Source organism: Coenobita brevimanus, chromosome 61 (genome assembly GCF_032717465.1).
Source record: "Coenobita brevimanus isolate Jiangsu-jjx chromosome 61, ASM3271746v2, whole genome shotgun sequence".
In the NCBI taxonomy this organism is placed as follows: domain Eukaryota; kingdom Metazoa; phylum Arthropoda; class Malacostraca; order Decapoda; family Coenobitidae; genus Coenobita; species Coenobita brevimanus.
In genome coordinates this window covers 43,373,878-43,394,918 of record NC_137014.1, presented here as the reverse complement: position 1 = coordinate 43,394,918, position 21,041 = coordinate 43,373,878, and the positions used below count along the sequence as shown (strand labels likewise).

Below are 21,041 nucleotides of genomic sequence, written 5' to 3'. Positions count from 1 at the left end.
ACAGGGGTTCAGCTGAAATAAGAACTGACAACAATGAGAGCATGAAGCACATAAAGAGACTAGTGAAGAGGAAAAAGAAGTAGGTAAATGATGATCTAGGATGAAAAATGAATGCATATTACTCTGAAAATAGGAAGTTATTCTGGAAAGAGGTGCAAAAATGTAGAAGTGACTGTGGAAAGAAATGTGAAAATGTGAAGGATGTATGTGGTAGATTATCAACACATGGGGATGAGGTAAGGACCTGATGGAAAGAATATTTTGAAAGTCTGATGAATGGGAATGGAGAGAGCAGAGCAGCTGTAAACATAAATAGTTTTGATTGTGTGCAGAGAAGGAATGCAGTGCCAGGAAACGTGACACTCACAGAAATGAAGAATGCTGTGAAATGACTGAAAAATGGAAAAGCAGCTGGTACTGATGAGGTGTATGCAGAGATGATTAAGTGTAGTGGAAAGAGTGGAATGAAGTGCTTGTTGGAGATATGTAAGAAGGGATGGTTGAGTGAAACTGTGCCAATAGAGTGGAAAAAGGCTGTGATTGTAACCCTGTACAAAAATAAAGGTTAGTGAAGTAAGTGCAAGAACTATCATGGCATAAGTCTACTAAATGTTGTGGGGAAAGTACGAATATATGGAAAAATTATTATAGAGAAAGTAAGAGAGATAATATCAGAAGGCCGAGTGAGTGATGAACAGGGTGGCTTTATGAGTGGCAGAGGATGTGTGGATCAAATATTTGCAGAGACAGATAGTGAAGAAGGCTTGTGAGAAAGACTATAAGGTGTTTATGACATTTATGAATCTGGAAAAAGCATACAACAATGTAGACAGAGAGAGATTGTCGAAGGTTTTGTGCATATACGGTGTAGATGGTAAGCTCCTAAATGCAGTTAAGAATTTTCATGATGGTGGTAAGGCATGTGTAAGGGTAAGTGAGCATCTACGTGAATGGTTCACGATCAATGTGGGTGTGCGACAAGGTTGTGTGATGTCCCAATGGTTGTTCAACATATATATGGATGGGGCGATGAGAGAAGTAAAAACACGAGTAATGGAGAGAGGGATGGCATTGGTAATGAATGGTGTTGGATGGATATCTTGAATCTGATGTATGCTGATGATGAAGTGCTACTTGCAACTACTGGACAAGAGCTTCACAGACTGGTGCAGAGTTTTGTAGATGTCTGTGTAAATGTACAAAAGAGTAAAGTGACAATTACTGAAAGGGAAGGTTTCTCCCAGTGTGATGTTACAGTGAACAGATAGAGACTGGAATTGGTGAGAGAGTTCAAAAACTTGGGTACAGTGATAGAAAAGAGAGGAAAATGTGACAAAGAAGTGGAATGTAGAGTTACACAAGGAAGGAAAGTAGCTCGTGCTATGATGGCCTTGATAAGAAACAGAGGCTTGAGTGTTGCAGCTGTGCGAGGCTTACATGAAGGGGTGATGGTGCCAACTTTAACATATGGGTGTGAGAACATGGTGTGGCATGAAAATGAATAGTCAAGAGTAAGGCAGTGAAGATAGGACTATTGTGGAATGTATGTGGAGTACAGAGAGTGAATGGGATGTGGAATAATGTGATTCATGAAAGATGCATAGTAAGGAAGTCTATGGACACAAGAATTGAAGAGAGTATACTGAGATGGTATGGTCAGTGGAGAGAATGGATGACAACAGAGTGGCGAAAAAGGTATATCCATGTGAATCTAAAGGAGGGAGGAGACAAGGTAGGCCAAGAAGAAAGTTGGAGGTACGGTGGATGAGTGTGTTAGGATGAAAGGTATGGAAGTTGGTGAGGCTAAGACTGACAAAAGATCGAGCTGGCTGGATGAATTTTGTGCAAAGAAATGCATGACCAAGGATTTGTCATCTCAGTTTAATGTGACAGTGTTCAGATTGACTCTATTGAATAAGTACATGTGATGGTACAGTAAGTTTTGAAACCTTTTGGCCTATCAGTTGGTGCCAGGAGTCAATGGGTTTGAATGATAAGTGAATTGAAGTGTGGCCCACTGAAATGGGCAAACTTTGGCTGTCTGGATGCTGCTACTTGGGTGGGAAAGAAGATTTGGATGATGATGATGATGATGATGATGTTATTTCTGGTTAATCAGCTTTAAAACTACAGTTTTATGTACTAAAAGAACCTGAGCTTAATGTGTAACATGTATAATAAACAATGCAAGGTGTTTGTGTTGTCTCCATTAACAAAAATGACTATCATCTTTCTGGCAGGTGGTGGTGACCATCATCAACTCACTCTATGTAGTGCTGCCTACTTCTTCCTTAGCCTTTATAATTCTTTTTCTGTGCCTGCCCTCCTCTCTTCCTATTTCTCCCATCTTTCCTATCACTTCTTATTGCTTTTCTTTCCTTTACAGGTGGCTTTACATTGACTGACAAATGGTTTCCTGTAAGCCAAGAAACCATTTACAATGCTGGGTGGTAACCATATAACCAAACCATATGTGCTTCCTATGTGTCAACGAGTGGGTTGGTGGAGGGTTAGTGCCCCTCCCCGTAAAACAAATAACTCAAAGTCAAATGGCCACCCCTTACGGGATTATGGCGTCTGGCAATAGACAGATAGACTATCATCTCTGTCACTAGTATCTCTCTACCCTGCTGAAATTCTCTGATCCATGACTTGATAAAGGCATAGGATGTGGGAGAGTATCCATTGACTGCACACAGGCATTCATGGATTCTTTGTCATGTCACACCCTTGAGAGTCAAAAACTTAATCACAGCTCTTTACTCAGTTCTCTCCATTTCTGTTTAACGTCATGGGGTCCCTAATGCCAAACTTCACAAGCATCACACATGGATGTAGGAAATGGACAACACTATGCGAAGTACATCTCAGAACAGTGGTACATGTTACCACACACAAACAATCAACCTGTTATTTCAGGAACTGCTACTCATATTCCTATCTACCACATCTTAGAACAGTGGTACATGCTACCACACATATACAATTAAACTATTATTTCAGGAACTTTGTTAGGCTAAAAAATTTATACTGCTCCTTGTACTCCTACAAAACAAATTTTTCCTCATCTGCCAACCTAATGAGCCTCATCAGATTTTTTTTTTTTCAAGGTACTGACACTAAACTAAACTGAGGGTTTATCTGCATTCTGTGTAATTTAGGTGAACTAAAATGAATATTTAAGGAGGATATACAGCACACTGTACTCTCTCTTTCTCTCCTTAACTATTACTACAGAATAGAATAGGAACTGCATAAATAATGTGTACAGCAGATGTGCTCATTATCCAAACCCTCCCTCAACCACTACAGTATGGTGATACAATTTTAATTCCATTCTTGCTAACCCTATAAGATTTCACATACAGTATCAGTAATTGAGGAGAGAGTTTTTGAACTGAAAGGGTTAGATACAGATTTCATTTAACTTCCGAATGTTTAAATTACTCTCTAAAGCTGAATTACTCAGGTGGAGGTAGTAAGAATGAAAATAAAAATCATCAGACAAATAACTTCATTGTCTTTTCATTTTCACCCATCACATCTGCCACCTTACCTTTGGTTGGTTTTTTTCTCTTGAGAGAGCAAGGTGAGTGTGAGTGAGAACACCAGCTCTTTTCATGGCCTCTTTCTCCTCTGGGTACAAATCAAGGGCCTTCGTGCGACATCCAAAGAACAACGTCATCTGTCCTGTTTTTTCTGTGTAACACAACGGATAGAGTTACATAAGAAGATCTGATGCTGTAATTATAAATACTTGTAAGTATAAAGTATGTATAAGGTAGCTTATTTGTACTCTTTATCTTCACCTTACAGTTACCATCACTTTACAATTTGAATGAGTAGTAAAGTAAAAATATAAAAAAGTCTGTGATTATGCTTCATTATTAATTAACCAAAATTGTTTATACTGTACAGTATGTTGTATGTTGGTACTTTTCTAATAAGTTTTCATCATCATTTCACCAAAGATTTTCATGTTCACACATGGTGGAGCAAAGCCTTCGATTTCTTTTAAGACATGACTCAGGAAAAAAGGAAGCTCATGGTACAATCTCCTTTCTGCCTGTGATGTAAGAGTTGAGTCTGTTTGCAGTACAAATCATAATGCAGTGAATACTGCACTGTCTTCCACAATTATTCTCTGACATTCCTACTGAATCTTTGAAAGTACCTGGGCAGTTTCTAATGCTACAGAATATGAATAAGAAAAATGGGAGTTAGTGTCAAGATGCAACATAGTTGAGAATCTGCAAAGAAGCATGACGGCTCTTCAGCTATGGCTGCCTCATTTTTTGGGACTCTATTGAAATAGATATCATCAAGCTAGACTGGTTCTGAAATGCAGTACAGTGGTCCCTAGGTTACAGATGTTTTCTTATTGCTGAGAGATGAAAATCTACATTCCTGCCATTACAGTAGAGAGCATTTGGGTTAAAAAACGTTGTTATTGCATGTCTGAGTTGGTTTCTGCTAACAATGATACTGCTGTGTCTGTGGTCTCTAATGGGGTTGAGGGATTCAGAGATGAGGCCCTACTCAAGGTGTTCATCCCAGGTGGTGGAGACTGCTAATTCTCCGCCCTTAGCCTCTGAAACCCTTACCTCAGGCCCATATCATCTCGCTATGGTATGTGTTCTTGCCTCAAGTCCATATTGCCTCTCTGTGGTACATGTTTCTTCCTCATTGTGCCCTTTTCATCATTTTCTATTAACCTAACCAAGCCTTTCTGTGTTTCTGGTACTTACCATAACAGTATGTGTGTATTCAGTGTCTAAATTGTTGTAAAAGGGAAAATTTGGGTTTGCACTCAAGGTGCCTGGTACCTACTACGATAAGTCACATAGCTTCTGTGTATTCGTTGTTGTGCAATTCCATTATCATGTGAAATGTTCAGAATCAGTTATGCACGATAACCAAGGGATCACTGTATATGCATTGTGTTATCAGTGTCATCCATCTAACCCTAGTTTCTCATGTTTATACGTGATAGGAAAATCTAAAACAAAGCTCTCTGATCTCTCTGAGGACATCAGTCACTGGAGAAAGGAAACCCAAGATATACCTACTCCTGCCCCCATTGCACTAGAGATGCAGTATATGGCTATTGACAACACAGGTGCTGTGAAACAAGGCCACCATTTCCCTACACCAATACAAAGAAAATGAGGGGCCTGAGTGGGATGGCTGAAAGAAAAGAAGGAAGGCGGTGACAATGTATGAGTGTACAGTATATCAGGAAGGAGAGCATGTCATGGGAAGAGGGGAATTTATTGAGTAAAAAAAGAAATGACTCAAGATTTTTTTGTCAAATGCACTCTTCAGACACTGTGGTATCAGATAACAAAAAGATAAGGAAAAAAAATGTGCTTCTCACTATAGTTGTTATAAGGAGGAAGAACATACTGTATTAGAAACATTGTTTGTCCTTTTCTCTGGAGCTGTTGCAAAGAGACAGAAAATACTGTATGTCCCTTTCATCTGAGTTGTTCTAGGGTGACAGAAAATCCTGTATATCTCTGGTATTGTAGCTGCTATGAGGTGATATAAAATACTGTACTGTATGTCCCTTTCATCTGAGTTACTACAAAGCTCACCTTTCTTGTTTTTCATCATATAGTGTCGGTGGTGCCAGAAGCCTCTGAAGGGTGCCACTCCTGTGCCAGGCCCCACCATGATGATAGGTACTGTGGGTTCACGTGGTAGATGGAAGCTTGGGGCACTAGGGATATGACAATCTTCATTACTAACCCATTCAGTATTGTGAATATTTCTCTAGTTTACTTCTGATGGTACAGGACACCTTCAATCAGTTTAGAAGAATATAAAGACATTAATGAAGGCTGCATTAAACTCTTTCAGTTTCAAAGGTCTATCCTTAGGTGAATCAAGCCGCTTGGAGGTTGCAAGTAAAATATATATATATATATATATATATATATATATATATATATATATATATATATAATCAGATTGCAAGATGTTTCCTAAGTTGAGAAAATCATATTGTATTATTTATATTATTTATAAGGGCTCCAACTTGCTTGCCTGCATTGGCCATTGTCACCTAATGGTGGTTCTCCACAATGCTCAATCTCTGACTGCCTCCCTATTCAGTCTTTCCATTTTGCCTTTCGCAACCCTACCTCCAACATTCACAGTTTTCACCTTCTGCATCCAATTGTCATCCTCCGTCCTATCAACATGTCCAAACCATCTCAACTTACCACTCCTTTCAAAACACCAATACTGTAACACCAGTTGAACAGGGTGTTAATCCCATGGTGGATGGAAAGCTGATGACAAGGAGAGTTGGAGCTCCACTTTCATCAACCCTAGGGACTAGTTTCTGACCATCCCCCTTTGCTGAATCTTTTCACTGTTTCAGTAACACAGAAAGTAGGCCAACATACTCTCCTACATAATTTCCTCTAACTGTCAACACCAAACTACATGCACATTATGCTTCCGATTAAAAAAAAAAAAAAAAAAAAAAAAAAAAAAAAAAGGCTCAGTCAGTAGAGAGGAGGTCTGCAACCCTACCGTATCCAGGTTCAAATCCCTGCTAGGGCAGGGAAGAGTTCAAGGATTTGAATTTCATAAAAAGCAGACTTTACTGATCCACCTGAAAACCTGCTGACGTCGTAAAAATACCCGCGCTAATACCAATTCACCAGTCCTGTATAAGACAGCCCTAGCATGTATTAAATGTGGATGTGGGTGTTAGTGCCAAAGTGGTGACATGTAGAGATATATGGTATGTAGGAGGACTACTGGGCCTTGGGAGCAGGCTGTGAAGCCTAGGCCCAGAAGTGGGAAAAAAAAAAAAAAAAAAAAAAAAAAAAAAAAAAAAAAAGCTTCATAGTCTTGGGAGGAGGCCATAAAAGCCCCCACCATTGGCCTCTCTCCCAGTGATGGCCAAGAGAGAGGCTCAGAACCACTGTCTGACTCAATTCTTCTTCATTTCTGCAACATTCGTGGCTTTTCCTCAAATTTTCTCTGTTGAACACCACCTCTAATCCTCTAAACCTCACATTCTCTTCCTCACCAAGACTCAGCTGTCTGTGGCAGCTGATAGCAAACCCTCTTCTGTATCCTCCTCCTTTCTCTATACTCACTTCAAAGCCAAAGGTTGCTGCTGTGCACAGGTATGCAACAACACATCTTGTTCTTGTGTTCCTGAACTTGAATCTTCTGCATTCTCTTCTGTCTTGCTTCAGCTATCCTGTCATTCTCTTAGTAAATATATCTGTGCTGTGTATGTATCTCCTAATTCTACTATTAAAAAGTCCTTGAGTATTGTACTTCTAAGATGGAACACATGCTATCAACTTCTCCTTTCTCTGAAATCTCCATTCTGGGTGATTTTAATGTTTGCCATGATTTTAATGTTTGCCACCATCTTTGGCTCTCCTTTTCTTTCACTGACCCACCTGGTGAACAAGCCTACATCTTTTCTATCTGGAATGACCTAGAGTAGCTTGTACAGGACCCTACTCATATTTCTGACCACTTAAGACAGAGTTCCAACATACCTGACCTTTTCCTGACAACTGATCCTTATGTTTACGCTGTAAATCTTTTCTCTATGTTGGGCTCCTCCAATCACAACCTTATCACCTTAACTTGTCCTACTGTTCCAGTAAGAGCTGTGGACTCTCCCTACAATGGGCAGCTGTGACACTTTGGAGCTGCTGACTGGGAGGCCCTCAGGCAATACTTCTTTGATTTTTCCTGGAATGTTTATTGCTTCCATGGCCAAAAGCCATCTAAGTGTGTTTTGTACATTATGGACTTTATTCTCCCATGCATGGAAGCATACATTCCTTCCTCTTATCCTGTGACTAATGAAAAACAACAACAAAACAAACAAACAAACAAATGGTTTTATCATGCGTGTTCTAATGCTGTCCTCAATAAGAAGATCTACAAAAGGTACCAGAGGCAACCCACCCCTGAATCTCCTCTCTCCTATGCTTCTGCCCAGAATCGTTCTAAGTCTGTTCTTCACTCTGCTAAAGATAATTTCACTTGTATTAAATGTTCTAAGCTCTCCGACTCAAATTCTTCCTGCCCCTTCTGGCACCTTGCCAAAAATCTTTCTAACAACTTTACTTCATCATCCTTCCCCCTTCTTTTCTGCTCTGATGGCTCTGTAGCTGTTTCTTCTACTGATAAAGCAGAACTCTTTGCTCAGACTTTGTCCTTCAGTTCCACCTTAGACAATTCCAATGCTGTTCCTCCATCACTTCCTCATGGCTGACATTAAAATTTCTTCAAATGATGTTTTTTCTACTATCACTGGCCTCAATGCTAACAAGACATATGGGCTTGATGGGATCCCTCCTGTTGTCCTCAAGAATGGTGCTTCTGTGCTTACTCCCTGTCAACTTATACCTCTCGTTCTTGCTGGAAGTTTGCTCTCATTCAGCCTATCCCAAAGAAGGGTGACCATAACCAGGCCTTTAACTATCACCCAATTGCTTTAACATCCTTTATTTCTAAAGTTGTTGATTCTATAGTATTCTTTAAAAAAAATAAATAAATAAATAAAGCACCTTTTCTGTCACAACCTCTTTCTGATCGTCAGTAAGGGTTCTGCCAGGGATACTCCACTGGGACCTTCTCACTTTCAATTCAGACTCATGGTCATCCTCCTTTCAGGATTCTGGCAAAAGCTTTGCCACTGAAACTGACATCTCAAAGACTTTCGACTGAGTCCGGCATAAATCTTTAATTTCCATTCTGCCCTCTTATGGTTTCTATCCTTCTATTTGTGCCTTCATCTCTAGTTTCCTTTTTGGTCATTCTATAGCTGCTGTTGTAGATGGCCAACATTCTTCTCCTAGAGCTATCAACAGCAGTGTTCCTCAGGGCTATGTTCTATCACCAACTCTCTTCCTTCGATTCATCAACGACCTTCTGAACTTTATGTCTAACCCTATCCACTCATACGCTGATGACTTCACCCTCAACGTTTTCATCTGCTTCTTGCAACATCCACCCCAGCAATTACTTCAACAAACAAGAGATGAGGCTATGGCACACTTAATGTCTAACTTGGCTTATATCTCTGATTAGGGTAATAGTAATCTTGTTTTTAATGCATCAAAAACTCAGGTCTTACCGTACATTTTTCAACCCATCAAAATCTTCTGCAGGAGTATCCTCTAAAATTTAACAATGCCCAATTCAATCCTGCATCATCTTTTAATATACTTGGGGTTTCATTCTCTTGGGATTTATCTTGGAAAGATCATACTACCTCTCTTGTGAAATCTACTTCTAAGAGATTAGGTGTGTTATGCCTACTCCATTCCTTCTTTACTCCTGCAAAGTTGTTGACTTAATACAGGGGTATTATTTGCCCCTATGCAGGGTACAACTCCCATGTGTGGGGAGGCTTACCACATATGGCACCTTCTTCTTAATAAGATGGAGTCAAAAGCTTTTCATCTCATTAACTCTCCTCCTCTTACTGGCTCCTTTTAACCTCTGTCTCTTCGCCACATTGCTGCATCCTTATCTCTTTTCTATTGCTACTTCAATGGTCACTGCTCCTCTGAACTGTCTGCTTGCATTCCTCCACCACTACAGCGGATACATAGCACCTGTGTAACAGCAAACTCTCATCCCTTTTCTGTCAAACTCACTCTAGTGCAAGAGTTAACTGTTACTCCCAGTCCTTCATGTCTGCAACAGGTCAACTCTGAAATTGTCTTCCTCTGTCTGTATTTCCTACTACCTATGACCTCCAGCCTTTCAAACGCAGTGTGTCCAGGAATCACAAAATCAACTGATCTTGAATTTGGCTCTCTGTTATCTTGTTTTTAGTTTTTCTTGGAGGAAACAATCTTGTGGGCATCTAGCCTTTGGTTCCTTCTTCCTTACATAAAAAAAAAATAAAAGTCCCATTTCTCCTTCCAATTCTTCAATCGCAGTCCTAGCCCCCCCAGGCTTTATATTCAAGGATGTGACACATCCACCTAGTAAGTGTCATTTCTGTACATTTGAGTTTACAACTCTCCTCTTCATTTACTGCCCAGGTCTCACTACCGTACAGCATTACACTCTAACACATGCTACATACAAAAATCCCTTAGCACGGAGGGAGAGCCCTCTCCATGTTAGGTGAGGCAACAGCTCTCTGAACTTCCTCCAACCACTCCTTACCCTATCAACAGAGCTAGGTCCAGCCCCACCTCCAGCACATAACAAGTCCCCCAGATAACAAAACTCCTCCACACATTCAAGAGACTCAACAGCAACATCAATCCTTTCACACCTGACAATCTCTACATGCTCTCATCAACACATGGCACACAAAAAATCAGCATTATTTTGCAGTCTACCTCCACAGTACATAAAAAAAACAATATAAGATCAGCATTACAGTACTTCACAGTCTGCCTCTAATACTACATCTCTTATGCAACCACTTATCACAAACACTGAACAAGATGGAGTTACTTCCCACACCCTTGTGGCACTGAACAAGATGGAGTTACTTCCCACACCCTTGTGGCAAACTGTGCACATAACCATACTCCTTTCACTTTGATAGTACCACCACCAGCCCTAGATATCATCATTTTTTTTTTACTTGAATTTACTCTCAAACCCTTGTGCCCCATTCTGTCTCTCCACTTCCTAAATCTTTCCTCCACCTCTCTTTCATTCTCTGCAATCAACACCAAGTCTCAGCATACAACATCTCCCATGGCAGTCCTCTTCTGAAGTCACTTGGGAGAGCTTCAAGCACAATGATAATCAACAAGGGGCTCAAGAATGACACCTGATGCACATCAACATTCACAGAAAACTCGTCACTCAAATATCCATCACTCTCACCTGGGTGCGGGGACCCATATACATAGCCATAACCATTCTAACCAGCCACTCCTCATTCCCAACTTTTTTCATTTCCTGCTTTATCATCTCCCAAGGGTCTCTGTCAAAGGCCTTCTCTAAATCACCAAAACTAAAGTACAGTTACTTTTTCTTTCAAACATATTTTTCCTGAAGCTGTCAGACAATGAATAAGGTATCAGTGGTCCCTTTGCCTGGCATAAACCTAAACAGCATCTTAACAACATTCCCTCTTTCCCTTATACTTTCTAGGACTATATTCATTCTCTCCCTTATACCTTCTTGGACTCTCTCCTCTCTCCATTGCCTTCATTATCTGGTCCAAAATTTTCATGCCTCTATAATTTCCTCTTTCCAGGGCATCACCCTTCCCCTCATATACACTTACAATCACACTCTTCAGCCAGTCAACTGGGACAACACACTTATATATAACTGAATTTATCAAATCAGTAACTGAACCTGCTCCTATATCTCTGGAGACCTTCAACATTTCAGCAGTCAACCCAGACACACCTGCTGCCTTCCCCAGTGGCACCATGCTCACAGTAGCAGCATAAATCAAAGGCCAAAGGGCATACACAGGAACCACTGAGTCCAAACTTTTCCAGTTATTGTTAAACTCCTCATTCAACAACCAGTCACAACGCTCTCATCAGGCATCTTTAACCCGCGGCGTCCCGTTGACGTGAATTAACGTCCACACGTTTTGTCACCGCCAATCCCGTTGACGTACATAAATGCGAATCAATTGCAAGGTCCCTAATTTGCACAATTTTCAATTTTCACGAGTGATTTTTGGTACGTATACACGGGACACCTTCCTCTACAAGATGCCAAGCAGGGACAATGCCTTACACAGCATGACCTTCCCCCCCCCCCTGCATGCCATTGTCTCAGCAATTCACCTGTTATCAGTGACCTGGCCAGTAAAGCCATGTCATGCCACGGTACGAAGTTCAGGGCCAGAGTGATTTCCCAATCGATGACAATGTGGAGGACAAACTTTACATAGCATTAGAGGAAGAAACAGTCAGAAATGATGTTCAGGTAATGTGGCAAAAAAAGGTTAGGTATGGTGATGAGTTAGTGAGTGAAACAATGCTTATAATGCCTATATTACTGTTTGAAAACCAATATACTCTCGTACTACACATAAATTCGTACCAAGTAAATAAATAAATACCGTTTATGAGTGATGTGAAATAGTTACTCTCCCACAGAACTCATTTTCTTTGGTGCCAACCTGTTAGAAAACCCAGTAAGGTAAGGAGGTACTGCTACCTGGTTAGAGTATTTTAAACCTCAGGTGAGCGATTTCTCTATGAATATTCGATGTTTCTCACCAAAAGTGGAGGTTTGAGCCAAAAAAAAAAAAAAAAAAATCCAAAAATGGTTGGGATTGGGGGAAGTCAGTGGTGGAAAAGTGGTCGGGATGGGGCGGGTTAATATCCTCACTGTCCACCACTACCTTTTCTTCATTATTCTTCACACACTGCACTCCTGTGACACCTCTTCTTATGATCTGCCACCAAAAATGCCATATTCTTTCCTTTCAGCACTATTTAGGTTACCCTGTAAGAGTTTCTAAGACTCAAAATTTGCCCTGTATACCTCCTTTCTAGCCCTATGCTAGACAGTCAAGTATTCCTCTGTTACACTCCCTTTTCCATTCCCAGAAAGGTCCTCTGTTTTTAACTAACTGCCACTTCTACACCCTCATCCCACCACCATGTTACCTAATATACTGGAGGGCCCCTTGTCCATTCACACACTGACTCTGTAACTATCAACTGATTGTTCTTGAGAGCTCTGTACTGTTCATTAGCACTTCTGTCATTATTGCCTGGTTGAATCAACTTCCATATTTTCCTCCTGGGTGCATGGGTTCTCTTTTTCATCACCCACTCCTTCAGTACCATGTTACAAATCAGTAATTTGTGTTGCTGCACATATTTTTCACTCCCTATAACTTTAACATCCTTCACCAACCTCCTATCAGCCCTCTTGATCAGGAAATTGTCAATATGGCTACTATTGTCCTCAGACACATATTTAGCCTACTCTCTCTTCTTCCTAAAATGTGTGTTGCACAAAATCATGTTTATTACATCCCAAAATTTGAGTATCCTTTCCCCTTCTACATTCTTCTTACCATATGTGCATTTTTGATATACCCCTTCATATCCTTGAGCTGCTTCACCCACATGATCATTTACATTCCCATCCAAAACTACAGGCTATGCATCCCCCATATCACCCACCACATGTATCAAGGCATCACAGAATTTATCTTTTTCTACATCATTCAAGCCAATCTGTATAGCATATGCTGATATAAATGAAATTATGAGTTTACCATACAAAATTTTCACTGATATAATCCTTTTTATTTTACTCTATTTACATTCATGACATATTCCACTCATTTCTCCTAAAGCATCACACCCACATCACCATATCCATCTACACTTCCATGCCAAAATAGCTTATACCTACAGTCCCTCCCAGCAATTATCCTAGCTGACCCTCCCCTGAACCTGACTTGCTGTATGCAAGACATCCATCCACCTCCTACTCAAAGTCTACTACTTCTCCCACTCTACTCTTCAAACTACTCACATTCCACAATGCTGCTCTGAACCCCTTGACTAATTTGATATCCACTGGCTTGCTTTTTTGGTTTTACTTCCCATTTTCATCTTAGAAATTGGTTAAATAAAGGGGGAAATTGACCACAGGCTCCACCCACCCACACAATTCCAAGTTCAGGTATGAAACCTGGGACACATAGCCCACCAGCTAAGGTCAGTGGCTGTGGCAATGGCCTCAGGGAACGCTGCCAGGACAGCTAGAGGAACACCCTCCAAGTGCGCTGTAGCACTGTAACTGCCCTGCCATTATACACCCACTGATAGGGCAGCCGCCTGAGGTGCTACTCCCAGGTTTGGGCCCCTCTCTGTTGGGTGGCAGCAGAAGCCTGGGAAATGCAGTGCCCTGTACCATCTGGCATTGATCTGAACCCCATCCCATCCTGGTCCCAAAACTGCAATGGTGGAGCCTGCACCATACCTCCCTTCAGGTCTGCAACTACATAGCGGGAGCAAAGTTTTTTGGTTGTATGCCCTTGGTGGCGCTATCCCCTGTGGTGTAGTGGGGTATGTTGTGTCATACGTAAAGCACATGCAGAGCAGTGCAACAGTTACTTAGAGAAAGTGTTTGGAAGAGTATGCTGACCTACTCTCCATGTTAGTATCACAATGAAAAAGATCAGCAAATGGGGATGATCATGATATCCTGATGGCTAGTGAAAAAGGAGCTCCAGCTTTCCCTGTCACCAATATTCCCATTCTCCTCAGGAGTACCACCCTGACCGACTGGTGCTATAGTCTACTTCCCACTTTTGGTGACAGCAAAAATAAGATGAAAATTGGATCACTGGATTTAAGAAGTTACTACACCTCCCAAATATCCAAGCTCCCTCATATACTCCATCACAACCCTGTTCAATCTTGCAAATCAATTACCAGAAGAAATGAGCATCACAAACAAAAACTTCAATACTCTTACCCATGTATGTCCTTAAATGTTACACATATTGCCAATTTTATTAACCAGTCTCCAAAACTTTCCTTCCTCATCCCCAAACAGCATGATATCATCTGCAAAGTGATGGAGAGAAAAGCTTCCACTCTAAAAGTTCAGTGTCCCTTGCCTTCCCTCCCTATACAAAACTTCACCACTGAGTTAGGTGCTGATGAGGTGTCTTCCTGTGGCAACGCTGTGCAATGTGGAAGCCAGACCTCCTCATGTTTCCTTGTATCTCACCAAGAGAACGTCCAACCCTTGTGAAGCAGTGTCTACCATGGGGAGGGGGCGTTGCTGCTTCCCTACATGGTGCATTTACTGTATTATACCTGTAGGATGGCCCTACAGAAGTTGCTTGCCTGTGGTTGATGGCTTTGCTCAGCCAGGCAGACTGGAGTTAGGCAACAACAACAATAACCAATTTTGATGGCTTTCCAAATAAGCTAAATAGGTACTTCCATCCAGAAAGTATCCATGCTTCATACAGTATGCTACACTATGTTTAGAATTCTTGTTTACAATATATTATAATTCCAAATGCTAAGCTTTGCAATACTACGGGAACAGTGAACTTAACCAACATGAAATGTCAATTATATGCAAATATATTCTTCTGCCCCATCTGAATCATACAACATACTGAAAATGTAAATAATGGAAGGCAGTTTGGACTGGTGAGAGGATGTGATAATGAGTAGTAACAGCTGATGAAGCTTAATGATATTTCTGTTATGACCACCTTGGATAAATTCTAAAATATTGGTATCTAGCAAACGGGAAAAAAAACGTAAATTTATATACAACTCTGATTAAAAGAAGCATAAGCCCAAAGCAAATATACACATTATGTACTACAGCTGAACCTGAAAAATGCATCTTACCTTCTGACAAACAGCTCTACATGTCCTTCTATTTCAACCTCCCTAAGGAAGTTTGAACATACACCGTAATGAAGAGGACCATGCCCATCTGCAGCAAAACCAAGTAATTATTTTCTCCTTTTGCTAAACATACATACGGTCAATTCTTACTTATGTTCCTAACACAGCTATAGGCTGGCCATGTAATACGCAAGGAGTATACTGTACTGTTGAGTCTGGTTAAATGTTACATAAAAAAATCAGTAATGGAGATGAAAATAGTCTTGATTTCCAAGGAAATCAGGTATTATTATTCATCTTCTATCTCCATGCCATGTGAGAATCATGATTTTTCCTTAGCCATCCACAGTAAAAAAAAAAAAAAAAAAAAAAAAAAAAAAAAAATGTACACTACTCAACAACTTGCATTCAAGAATCTAAGTCAATTCGACATCAAAGGAAACAATGTGAAATATTGAGATCCTTTATCTGAGAGCTAAAGTAACCCTTGCTGCAACACAGTACCCGTACACCATATTGCATCAATGAACACTCTTATTTCACCTTTGACTTACATGTCTTACAGAGTAGCTACCCCATCCCTCCCCCTAAACAACAACAACAACAACAACATAGGAGCTATTTTTTAAAATTAAATATCTGGGTGCCAGACACTGCTTTTTGGACAACTCTGGCATATTATTATCATGCTTCTTTGTAATGTTGATGCATTCTGTTTTAGTACATGATTTATACTGATGCATTCATGCTGATGAACCAAGAATTCCATGCACAAGCTCATTTCCATAATTCACCTAGCAGCATATGTCATTCAGTCAGGAAAAACATCTTAAAATAGTGTCTAGTATTAGATACACAATCAAACTATATTAAATATACTGGATGAAGAAAATTTGTGTAAACTTATTTGCCATTCACTCAGTGTAGTGCTACCCTCCTCCAGGGCAATTCTATACTGACTGATAAGCCCAATGATCTCCTGAAAGCCAGGAAATCACTTAATACACTGGGTGGCAACCTTATAACCAACCAATATGTGTTCCCTATGTGTCAACGTGTGCGTTGACGGAGGGCTAGTGCCCCTCCCTGGAAAACTATCTATCTATTGCCAGATGCCTTATTCCTGTATGGGATGGCCACAAACAAACTGCCTCCACGTCGCCCTGTCCCCTGCCATTTCATTCACCTGCTTCCAGCTCACACCCTCCTCTCTCATATACCTTTCCACTCTATCCCTCCATCTCATTATTGGCCTCCCCCTCCCTCTCCCCCCCTTCCACCTCACTCATATACACTCTCCTCATCAGTCTCTCACTCTCCATCTTCTCCACATGTCCAAACCACCTCTGTGTTTCCCCTAACGCTTCCTATCATATCCACATCCACACCACAATGCTCCTTCATTTCCTCATTTGTCAGTCTGTCTCTCCATGTGACTCCACATGCTCCTCTCAAATAACTCATTTCCACTGCTCTCATTCTTGCTTCTGTCCCTCCAACAAGGTCCAAACTTCACTTCCATATGTTAGAGTTGGTATCACAATACTGTCATGTAGTAGCTTTTTCACTTCCATGCTCACTTCCCTGTTTCTTATCAATGCTTTCAGGGAACCAGCAACCTTTCTTCCCTGTTGCACCCCTTTCAAGGAATTCACTCTCTAAACTCATCACACTACCCAAGTACTTAAATGCATTCACATTTTCATGGAAAACAACGGGCGTAAAAGACAAACAAAATGCCTCGGGCCAGGACTGACCAACGGGTGATGACCAAGGACCGGACAAAGGGCATGGTATGGATTTCAGTGTGGAATGTGAAGAGTGTGAAAGATGAAAGATGAGATGAAGGAGAGGGAGACTGTCCAGGCGCTTGAGGATGTGAATGTGGACATATACAGTGCTCCCTTAACATCCAGGGGGGTAAGGTAACAGAGACACCTGTGTATGTTAAAAATCCTTAGATATCCACTGGCCCCCTTAAAAACACCCCTGGACCCCACTTAACCCTTTGGCTGCAGTGGGTGTGATGATAATGTACTGACTGTGCTCATTGCGGAGAACTAGGAAAAAAAATTATGTGTTTACAACTCATGTTTTAACCCACTTATCGTTAATCTTGAGAGCTAAAATTTTTGTTCAACATCAATCTTTCTATTATTGTTTGCAACAAACTGCATGTCTGTAGGTACTCCAAGCACGGAGAACGATTTGGGAGAATACAAGGTGTGTTTTGACTGTCTGATGCAAGAAATAGCCCAGGGAGGCAGAAATTTCCACCAAACCACAAAATTTTTTCCATACAAAATAGGGTTACAGCCACTTTACCTCATCACAGTTATTGCAATAATAATAAAAATAAAACACTTCCAGCTAATCTCCTATGATTTTGTTACGATATTCCAGTGTTTACGTTAGACTTTAGCGAAACAGTAACGATGTGAGAAAAATCATTATAAACTTTATCAAACTTCAAGAAACTTTTATTATGACTTACTTTTATAAATCTTATTGATATAATGTCATGAGACGTTTCATAGCACTGCTGCACAGTTTGCAACTGCAAAAATGTTTGCTAGCAAATGCGCTTAGCATCATGACTTCTCAGATTATCGCAAAAATATTACTAAATCACTTGTATTTTATCACAGTAATTCACAATACAGTATAACATAAAATAACACTTTCAGTCACTCTCGTATGATTTCAGTCCAATTTGGGTGTGTCTATTCTATTGCCAGACGCCTCAATCCCGTTTGGGGTGGCCACAAACAAATAGCCTCCAAGTCGCCCCGTCCCCCGCAATTTCACTGCCCTGCTCCACACTCACACACCCCCTCTCTCATATACCTCTCCACCCCATCCCTCCATCTCATCCTCGGCCTCCCCCTCCCTCTTCCCCCCTCCACCTCACTCACATACACTCTCTTCGTCAGTCTTTCACCATCCATCCTCTCCACATGACCAAACCACCTCAGTGTGTTCCTCATAACGCTTCCTATCACATCCACATCAACACCACAACGCTCCTTTATATCCTCATTCGTCAGCCTGTCTCTCCACGTGACTCCACAGGCTCCTCTTAAGTAACTCATTTCCACTGCTCTCACTCTTGACTTGTGTCCTTCCAATAATGTCCAAGCTTCACTTCCGTATGTTAGAGTTGGTATCACAATACTGTCATGTAGTAACTTTTTCACTTCCATGCTCACTTCCCTGTTTCTTATCACTGCTTTCAAAGAACCAGCAACTTTTCTTCCCTGCTGTACCCTTTCAAGCACTTCACCCTCCAAATTTGGGTGTGTACTGCTTCGTATTACTTACAAGAAGGGGGGAGGGCAGCAAACTGGTTTAGACCAGCTCATCGAGGGGTATGAGAGAGAGAGAGGGGGTGGAGGGCAGCAAACTGGTTTAGACCAGCTCATCGAGGTTACATGGAAGAAAAGAAATATTCCCAGCCTGCCTAACTTTTCCCCTGATGAATTTATGGCATTAATAAATGAAGTGGCCTAAAGAAAGAATGTTATATTTGATTCACTGGATCATGCCATCACTAAAACAGCCATGAACTGTGCCTGGGATAATGTTACATTTGCAGTGAACAGTGTCAACAGAGTTCAACGAAATAAAATGCTTTAGTAAATCCAGCCCCAATACTGTATCTACCTGTGGATATTAAAAACCGTTTACGTTATATCCACCCGCAGATATTTAAAACCGTGTATGTTAAAAATGTGGATGTTAAGAGATGACTGTATGGACTGACTGACATCAAATGGAGAGCTGAGAGTGTGAAAGAGTGGGAATATGAATTGGGTATACTGTATGTGCAAGAGTAGGTAAGAATAAGAGGGAAAGGAGGGTGTACTGTATGTATTGCTGTGTGCAGGAGATGGAAGGAGAATACAAGGGAGTATGGATCATTTAGTTCAAGGACTGTGTGGGTAAGATTGAAAGTGAGAATACAAACGAGGGTGACTGTGTGTGTATATGCACCAACGGAAGACTATGTGGGTAGAGTGAAGGAAGAGTTCTGGGCAAATGTGGAAGCATTCATGGAAAAGTTTCAGAGGAGTGAGAGAGTGTTTTTAATTGGAGATATGAATGGTAAAGAAAGGAATATGAAAGAAGATGGAGTAGCTGGCAAGTGGGGTGTGCCTGCAGAAGTGAATGAGAATGGTACTGCTCTTGTTGACATTTGTGTGGAGAGGGGGGTGGTGATAGCCAATACCCCCTGCATGCACAAAATGATCCACAGGTATACATAGCAAATGATGAGGCAGGTGGGTGATGAACTGAATGAACAGAAGGCAATGAATGATTATGTGTGTGTGTGGATGAGAGACATAAAATATGTGCTGGATGCAAGAGCAAACAGAGGTTGGGGGAGTGGACTCTTTGATCACCACTTGGTGGTGGTGAAAGTTAAGGTTCAAATGCAATGGAAAAATAGGTGGAGAGAAGGGCAGGAAGAAGCAATTTATGTAAAGAGAGTAGAATGGTTGAAAGAAGACAAAAAAAAGGCAGAATGTAAGTGAGAAATGGAGGAGCGATTGGGTAAATATGATTTAAAGCAGATGGGGAAGGTGCAAGGTGGGTGCAGATCATTCCCAGAGGATATCTGTGTAGCATGTGAGGTGGTGATAGGGGTGATGAGAAGACAACATAATGGTGGAATGAAGAGATGAGACAAGGTGTGGCACAAAAGAAGAAAGCATATAGTGGGTAAATGGAAAGCAAAGGTATGGGGGAAGTTGAAAGGTGGAATAGAGAATTATAAGCAGAGAATAAGACAAAGAAGAAAAGATTGGTAAGAGACAGTAAGAAGAGAGTGGAAGAGGAGTTGGAAGGAATTTGAGTACAAAATGGAAGGAATGTAAGAAAATGTTCTGCAAGAAGTTAAAGAGAGTCAGAGTGATAAAGAGGGTAGTAAGGGAATGAAAGATAAAAATGGCAGATTGCTTGTGGAGAAGGGAGAAAAACTGAGCAGATGGAGAGCGTGCAAGAACGAAAGTAATGCAAGTATAAGTGGCTGGAAAATGGCTGGGAGAAGGAAAGAGATGAGAAAGAAGGATGAGATCAGCAGGATGGAAGTAGTGGATGCAAAGAAGAAAGTCAAAATAGGGAAAGCCCCAGGAACTTATGGAGTGTGTGGTGAAGTGCTGAAGCATGGAGGAGTGAAAGTGGTAGAATGGATATGCAAGATGTGCAGATTGCCTTAGGAGGAAGGCAGAGTCTCAGAAGATTGGAAGTCTGGTACAATTAGTCCCCTGTACAAAGGAAAAGGGGAAAAAGAAATGTGTAGTAATCATAGGGGCATTTGTTTTCTTAGTTTAGTAGGAAAAGTACTGTATATGGTAGGATACCTAGTGACTGAGTAGTAACATTCAGACAACCCAACTTTGCCCAATCCAATGGGCTACGCTTCCGTTCACTCACCATTCAAGTCCCCAGAATCCTGGCTCTATCTGATAGGCCAAAAACATTCACCATGTTCTGCAGCTTCACACAAACGTATCCAATAGAGTCAATCTGGACACTGTCACGTTGAAAAAGGGTGCCAAATCCCTGATCATGTCCTTCACACAATATTCATCCAGCCAGCTCGATCTCCTGTCAGTCCCCTTGCCTCACCGACTTTCACACCTCTTTTCCTCACACACTCATAAACCATATCCCTCCACCTTCTCCTTGGCCTTACTCGCT

The 21,041-nt window shown here is 41.1% G+C and overlaps 1 protein-coding gene across 1 annotated transcript in view; it reads right to left on the bottom strand.

The window, feature by feature from the left end:
• The window catches only part of Nos (Nitric oxide synthase), a 224,753-nt gene that overhangs the window by 5,894 nt on the left and 197,818 nt on the right, over positions 1-21,041 (bottom strand). Inside the window, exons 23-25 of the mRNA XM_080275461.1 lie at positions 15,339-15,426; positions 5,598-5,722; positions 3,557-3,699 (exon numbers count right to left, since the gene is read on the bottom strand). Of these exons, the coding sequence (XP_080131587.1) occupies positions 3,557-3,699; positions 5,598-5,722; positions 15,339-15,426 (356 nt within the window). The remainder of the gene's footprint in view (positions 1-3,556; positions 3,700-5,597; positions 5,723-15,338; positions 15,427-21,041) is intronic.